This window comes from Pygoscelis adeliae, unplaced genomic scaffold (genome assembly GCF_000699105.1).
Source record: "Pygoscelis adeliae isolate BGI_AS28 unplaced genomic scaffold, ASM69910v1 Scaffold916, whole genome shotgun sequence".
NCBI lineage: Eukaryota > Metazoa > Chordata > Aves > Sphenisciformes > Spheniscidae > Pygoscelis > Pygoscelis adeliae.
In genome coordinates this window covers 60921-68546 of record NW_008824917.1, presented here as the reverse complement: position 1 = coordinate 68546, position 7626 = coordinate 60921, and the positions used below count along the sequence as shown (strand labels likewise).

Below are 7626 nucleotides of genomic sequence, written 5' to 3'. Positions count from 1 at the left end.
GTCACGGCAGTCGTGTGAACCAGCTCGCTCGGTATTTCAACGGCACCTCTGTGTTTCTTGGCACCTCGGCAGCAACCGCACGTTCCTTGGGGCCGCTGCAGAGGTCAGGCACCCGAGGAGGGGCAGGGAGAGCAGCAAGACCAGGCAGCTCCGCGGCTCTGCCTGCTCCTGCGTGCCAGACACCCATCCGCCTTTCGCCAACAGGCTCACGTGGCTCGAAACTCCAGAGCACACGCGGCAGTGCCACATCTGCGACAGGGTCTACCAGGAGACTGCCTTGTAAATAGAAGGGAGAGCTGGAAAATGAGGGGTCTGGCGGGGGGCTTCCAGATGCCTTCCTTGAAGGAGGTGATCTAAGTGCTCTTCCACTGGCCTGTGGCCACCACGTCATCCCCACCACGCTGCATTCACCTTCCGGTCTTCAGAGCAACTGGGAACCCTTGACGCGGACCTTTCTGGGCCACAACCATGGCCAATCTCCAGGTACCCTCCTTGTCCACAACTGAAGCTAATGGCACAAAGACTCTAGGGCTAGGCAGTTCCAGGTGACACGGGGTGACAGGCATGTCCAGCTCGTGACGTCTGAGCCATCTGCTCCATCAGCACGATGCAATTTCTGACTTGATCCTGGGTCTGGCCAAAAGGCACTTCTTGGGGGACACTCTCATGCTCAACGCTCACAGTGCAAGGAGCCGCGAGCCCTGGCATGAAGGGGATTTCACCCTCCTTCTCCACCCCTGCCAAATTCAACTCCAGCCTCCCTGGGAGCAGCACACCCCGATTCAGGCAGGGGCTCAGCCCAGCAGAGACCAGCCGCCCACGGCGCAAGCACAGGGGCTTTGTTTCAGGTGTCAGAACATGCCCGTCATTGAAAGCGGGTTGTGCGGCTGACATCGCTCCCTCCAACCTGGAGGAAGTTTGGACTGAAGCTCTAGTGATTGCAAGAAGCAGCTTTAACGCCGGGGGATAGATTTAGAGGGGGAGTCAGGTATTTACAGACAAGTACCACAGGGACAGGTTGTGGCTGTGAAAACCGAGGGTGCCTACAGCACCCTGGGACTCACCTGCGCTTGAGTTTTTCCGCAAGCTCGTCCAGGATCTGCACTGCCTGCCTGTGGTAGTCCAGCTGGGCGTCCACCAAGGCCGAGAGCTGGCTCACCTGCTCAATCTGCGAGAATCACACCAAGGTGGGATGAATGGCTCTCCTCAGCTGACAGGAGACTCCTGCATCGCACACGGGGGCTGAGACCATACTGGGGAACGTGTACAAAGGGCAACTTCCCCGGGGAGATGAGGAGAAGGTTTGGGATTTCAGACACCAGAGGTCAGGCACTGGCCGAGGCTCAGCAGGACAGAGGACGCCTCCTACCACTCTCTGGGCTTCGCTAGCTGTTCAAGTCCTTCCCAAGTAAGCTGCGTTACCTGCCCAAACTTACTCCCACCAGCACACTGAGAAGAGACCTGTTTTGGTCAGAGGAGGCCACAGCTTCTCCTCCGGCCACGAGCTGGATCAGGAAGAGGGGCTACAGAAAGAATAAGAGGCCCACCAAGCCACGTGCTGGGCTCTCAGATCTGGGTATTCAGAGAGCAAAACCACACTTGAGAGTGGAAACGAGTGTCTAACTTCTGCATCCCTCGAGAGATCCCACCCTCGCGTACACATAAACACGCAACCCACCCGGCAGCTCTCAGCCCGGGGCAGAGGAGCCGGCGCTCCCCCCACGCACTCACATCAGTTTCTAGGAGGTTATGCATACTGGTCTCCGCTACTTCCTTGGACTCTTCAAATTTCTCCATGGCCTGTCGAAGTTCCTCATCGGGGATTTTGCCCTGTCGTTTCTTCTTGTAGTCAAAGTCCAAGCGTCTGCCTTCCAGCTTCTTGAGATGGTGCTGGGAAGAGGATGGTTACGAACAGTAAAGGAAAAGAAGGGAAAGCCAGAGACTGGGAGCAGCCAAGCTCTCCTGCTGGGAAGGCAGCTCTAGTTACAGGCCAAGTTCATTTGCCTCAGAAACCTGATCTCGGAGCACACGCTTCTGTGGCTCCCACCTTTGTTCAGACTCCAGAGAGGCTCCAGGACGTGAGAGCTGCAAGGCAGGGCTGCTGCGAGGTGACAGGGAGGAGCGGACCGTCCGAACTCAGTTTGGCAGAGGATTACTGCACGGCTGCCGGGGGCTTTTTACTAAGAAACAACCCTCAACAAATGGAAATGGCGATATGATTTCACCCCCTTCCAGCCGAGAGCTGGAGGAAAACACTGCAGGGAGCAGCCCGGGTCTGTTCCCCATGCAAGCCTTTCGGAAAGATGAAAAGTTGGCCCGCTATTTTCAGCTCCCCAGGAGCAACGGGGATCTCTGGAGATCAGGAACTGGGACGCAGGTTCTGGGCACTGCCTCCCCTGACTGCTTACGGCAGGGCTGTTTAAATAAGCTTTACGGCGGCCTGCGGAATTGGGGGGGAGATAAGTACTGAAACAGTAGATGTTGGTTATTTTATCTGGGACACCACCGTAAGCAAAAATTCACTCGAGAGAGCTGCCCTGTGAATTACAGGTTGGGATGGATCCTATTACAAAGCCTGGCCGTGCTTTGCATGGACTTGTCTCTGTGGTAGCACACGGGAGCTACCAAGCTCCGTGTCTCCCCGGCGAGACACCGAAGGGCCTTCTTGAGATGCTGCGTTAAGAGACCTAGAGGGAAGCTTGCCCATAGCTTGAAAGTTGTGTTACAGGATCCAGGCTACTAACAGAATAGAGCCAACAGCTGTAAAGAACACTGTGAAGTTTAATGCCAGGCAGCCCAAATGTAACACGGCTGGGAGCTCACAGCACAGCGAGCCCAGAACGCATGTTGGGACGTACTCCCACGGCATCCTCCATAAAACACGGTAAATGAATCATAGAATCATTAAGGTTGGAAAAGACCTCTAAGATCATCGAGTCCAACCGTCGACCCAACACCCCCATGCCCACTAAACCATGTCCCTAAGTGCCGCACCTACACGTCTTTTAAATACCTCCAGGGATGGTGACTCAACCACTTCCCTGGGCAGCCTGTTCCAATGTTTAACCACTCTTTCAGTAAAGAAATTTTTCCTCATGTCCAAAGACATGAAGAACCATTCAAAAACCTGCATCCAGCCGTATGAGCTGCTGAGGAGCAGTAGCAGCAGCAGTGCCGAGCAGGGAGGAAAAAGTGAATGTGGGGAAAGAAAGCACACACAGTGCAGGGGAGCAGACCCGATGCTTATGCGAGTCCTTGGTTCCCACCGTGACAGAGCAAGCGGTTACATGCACTAATAGCCAGGAGAGGCCAGAAACTAGAGGAGGGAAAAGCGTTGTGGTGTTTACCTGGATCTCTTTCAGGTCTTTGTCACACAGGTTCTGGAGGGGATCAATAAAATTTTGTTTGACTTCAATATCCAGCGAGTCCTTCACTTCAGCCAACCGCTTCATAGATTCGCCAGCATCAAGAAGCGCATCGCCTTCGAGTGAGAAAAGGAAGGGAAGAGAAAGGGAGAAGGGGCCAGCCAGTCAAACAGAGCCGAAGTCTGTGGCGGCTGCCTGCAGAGCCATTCTGCCAAGACACCCAGCGTGTGCAAGCTCCGTCCCCCGTTCAACGCCCCCACATTTCTATCTGGAGAAAACCTCCGAGCCTGGCACGGAGCGAGCGGTGCCCAGCGTGAGAGCAGGCAACTGCCTGTTGGTACTGACTCCGCACAAGAGAGTTCACTAACACACTTCAGTTTTTTCCTCTGAAAAACAGGAACAATCTCTACCAACTACACAGAGGTAAAGGTAGAAATATTTTTAAAAGCAATTATTTTTAAACTCCCTGTTAGCTCAGGGAGTCGCTGAGCTGCTAATCGGCCATGTAATGCTTTAACCTTGCTCTGCTCCTTGGCCACTGCCGGCAAGAGAAGCCCCGGGCAGAGGCATGTTCGGTCTGATCCAGCCTGGCCATCCTTTTGTTCAGACAATTCTAAGGCCAGAGCGCTCTGACCAACTTTTCAAGTTTCCCCAGATGCTGGCAGCAAACCTGCAGCCTTTTATTCATTTTAGACACTAACCTCTACCGGGCCAACCCTATCCCTTCTCCTCCCCTCTGAATCAGAGAGCTCAAAGTTGCTTATTGAAACCTATCTCGTTTCATGCTTTTCTAAGGCTCCTGCCACAGTGACAGCTAAGCCAGACGGACTTGCAGCGAAGCATTTTTAGTCTCGGCTTTTTATTCCAGTGGAAACCATTTATAGATTAAATTATTCCTGCACAGCTTTGGCAAACCAACCAACCGTTTCAGCACTACATTAGCACAGGAAGATATACAAGTGAAATAGTGGGTAAAGTGAAAACATGACTCTACCGTCCAGCTGGAAAAATAAATATACAAGAGGAGTTATTTCAATTGTGGTAACTCTAGATAACCTGTCCTAGGGAGGGACGCAGCACTAACACAGAAATTTATCAAGTTAAGTGTTCCTTTAAAGAGAGGCTATTAAAGGAAATCAGGTTTGGTGTGTTCTTCTAAAAACTTCCTTCCCCCTTGCTCTCTGTAACAACTCAGGTTCCTGCAAGCCACGAGAGATGCAAGGCTCGGAGTTGGCCAGAGACGCTCTCGAGACTCCTTCGACGCTCCCACAAAGTAGCCAGAGCTTTTTGATTTTCCTGAGGCAAGAAGGCTCCTCCCTGCGCTGGAAGCCATCAGACAGCTGTGTACTGTACCAGGTCTGTCACATGCGCAGGCTGATGTTTTAGCGGATCAAAATTGCTGTCACCGAAAGGCTTCGCCCCTCCTCCTCCCTGCAAGTCACACGTGGTTGTGAGAAATTGCCACGCAAAAAGATTTCTTGGCTACAGCCTCCCTCTAGCAGAGCTCTAGCTGGAAACTGCACCGTAAAACTCCGCATCTCGCTCAATCTAGTTTCCACGTCACCGTTGTTCAGTTTAGCAGCAAGGAAGCATTTTTTTCCTACATGTAAATTTTTCTCCGTGTTTAATAAGAAAGCATTAGGAGGTGGTTTTGCACATAATGCCATGGACTGGGATCCAGGACGCTTGGGCTCTGCTCGCCCCTTCCCTGCCGCCCCGGGTGGAAGCCTTCGAACCTCTTTTAAGAGCCCCCAGTCCTGTTAGGTGACGCAAAGGGTCACACAGCCCTTCCAGAATTTAGAGTAACAGCTTGGAAATTTGGCAGCAGCCTTCACCATCTCATCCGCACGCTCCTAGGGGGAGCTGGCCCGAGGGGACACTCACCGAAGTTGGAGTCCTCGCCCAGCTCCTTGCCGTATCGGATCATGCTCTCCCCCAGCAGCCCTTCCGACTGCGGGTAGCCGGGGTTCTTCACCTGCCCGCGGATTTTCGACATCGTGTTGAGCATGGTTAGCTTGGCTCTGGAAGCTGGCACAGAAACAGCCACAGCCGTGTTTGCAATTACTTGGACTTGCCAGCAGCTGCTGGCCACTGCCAACTTCTTTTTTTTTGTTGGTTTTTTTTTTTTTTTTAAAAGCTACACCCAAAGCCAAGAAGCCCTATTGTCTTCATCTACCAGAAATATCATTTGCTACGAAAAGAGAAGTTTCTTTTCCAAGACAGCAAGCAAAAATAGTTCCCCACAGCTCGCCAGTGAAGGCCAAAGGACTTTCCCCAGCCCTCCCATAGTCCCTGGAGCGCTCTCTGAACGAGCTGGCTGGAAGCACGCAGGATAGCAGGCTCCAGAGGTGATGCCTACAAAGCCAGCCACCCCTTCCCAGCCCAGAGACGTCACTTTTTCTGGACATCCCAAGAAAAACGGGTCCCCTTCAGGGCCTCTCTAGGTCCAAGGCAGAAGATGCGTCTGTTCTTTCACTGTTCAACAGCAACAGCAGCATCCTACAGCCCAGGAACACTGCACAGGGCAAGAGGGGTGTCAGGATCTTCACCTGAGTCGCAAAGCACCAGCGAGCCAAGAGCCAGACCCCACTAGCTCAGCCAGCGAGGCCACAGGACGGCCACACATGTAAGATGACCCAGCACACCTCTGGTCAAGGGAGGCAGCATGCCCGATCTCAAACGTGGGCTGGTACCAGTATCTCAGGGCCAAAAAAGTTCTCTCTGATGCCCCTCTGCATCTTCTCCTGGAAAACTGGGGGGCAGAGGGAAGGGGACAGGAGAGGTCCAGGGACTCACCTGGGTTCGGCTGGAGGTACTCTATTGTTCTGGTCAATACTTCTGTAACCGCCTTGCTGGTCAGGTCCACTTTCTGTAGGAAAGACAGGATGACCCAGCAGCAGTGAAGTTCAGCTCAGGGCTTTGGCAAGGTCACGGGGGAGTTAGATGGGCTATTTTAGAGATTTCTCTTGTTCCCTACTCACCTTTTCCATTTCCTTGAAGTCATCGTCAAGCTTGGTCCCTTCAGCTCCTCCAACCTTCTCGCTGACCAGCTGCAGAAAAAGAACAAGGGAGGAGGAATCAGGCACGGTAGTAGCTGACTGCTTAAAGCTCCTTATACCTCATGCAGTAAGTCCCTGGGACAGGAAGGCAAGAGGGGTGGTCCAGACAGCATCTGCAGGAGAACGGAGGTGGCAGGAACAGCCCAAAGCACATCAAAAAGACATGGCTCTCTGCTAACACTGCCCCGCTAAAAATCCGAGCATCTCCTATCCTCCCCCAAAGCACGGCTCGGTCCGGATATTTCTCACCCAACAGAAGCTACACAGCTCCTTAAATCACACCACACGGCTCCAACTCCAACGCTTGCTGGAAAAAGCAAGCAGCAGAATTGTCTCTCGACTCCATTTTGAGCCAAGGCTTCAGTTTCACACATGGCAAAATGCAAGTAAACAGGGAATGAACACACTCTGCTGACAGCAGCCAGCAATTGAACAGAGTCTGGAGAGAGCAAGAGACCTCTCAAAGCCCTAAACCATCACTCCTAGGGGAAATGCTGGAGGACCTCAGGATCTGGAGCACCTCAGGATCTGGAGCACAGGGCTTTTGAATTCTTTGTAAGCGGAGGAAAAGAGATCTGCAGAAGCTACGCTAAAAGTTTTCAAATCCATTTATCAAAGCGTCTCTGACGCCTGTTCTAAAACTGGCGAAAAGGTGAGATGTTTGACAAGCTGTAAAGACAGGGCTGCTTTTGGCTATTTGTGCGAGGTGCTTATCACCTTTCTTCTAAATATCACTCGGTCTAAGAAAAGACCCCTGCTCCCTCACCATTCAACTGCCCGAGCTGAAACATAGTGAGTGCCTTATTAAATCCACCTAAAAGTGTCCTTCCCTGCAGCCCACACAGAGAGGAACGTTTCCTTCCCAGCCCCATGCCGGTGTGGCAAGGCAAGTGAGAGCGCCTGGGGATGCAGGACATACGGATTGGCCAAAATCAGTGATTATCTTGCCCCAAACTGGTCCAAATGGACAGCAAATCACATATACACAGACATCAAAAATGGTCTAGGAAACAGGCGCTGACTCCCGAGCACTCGACGCCTGCCGCAGGCGGGAAATTGCCAGGATTTCTCATGTTTGTAGTCAAAACTCCAGTTCTGGAGGAACAATACAGGTTTGTTTACTTCAACATCAAATACTTGATTTTATCAAGTCTTTCTTCCGTTGGAACCCTCCTGCTTCCACCGGGATTCAAAATGGTTCC

At 52.4% G+C, this 7626-nt stretch overlaps 1 protein-coding gene across 1 annotated transcript in view; it reads right to left on the bottom strand.

The window, feature by feature from the left end:
* Positions 1-6412, bottom strand: part of SH3GL1 (SH3-domain GRB2-like 1) — a 7638-nt gene extending 1226 nt beyond the window's left edge. The window contains exons 1-6 of the mRNA XM_009324973.1: positions 6347-6412; positions 6162-6234; positions 5250-5393; positions 3348-3481; positions 1732-1890; positions 1065-1168 (exon numbers count right to left, since the gene is read on the bottom strand). Of these exons, the coding sequence (XP_009323248.1) occupies positions 1065-1168; positions 1732-1890; positions 3348-3481; positions 5250-5393; positions 6162-6234; positions 6347-6355 (623 nt within the window). The 5' untranslated portion in view covers positions 6356-6412. The remainder of the gene's footprint in view (positions 1-1064; positions 1169-1731; positions 1891-3347; positions 3482-5249; positions 5394-6161; positions 6235-6346) is intronic.
* Between the last annotated feature and the right edge of the window lie 1214 nt (positions 6413-7626).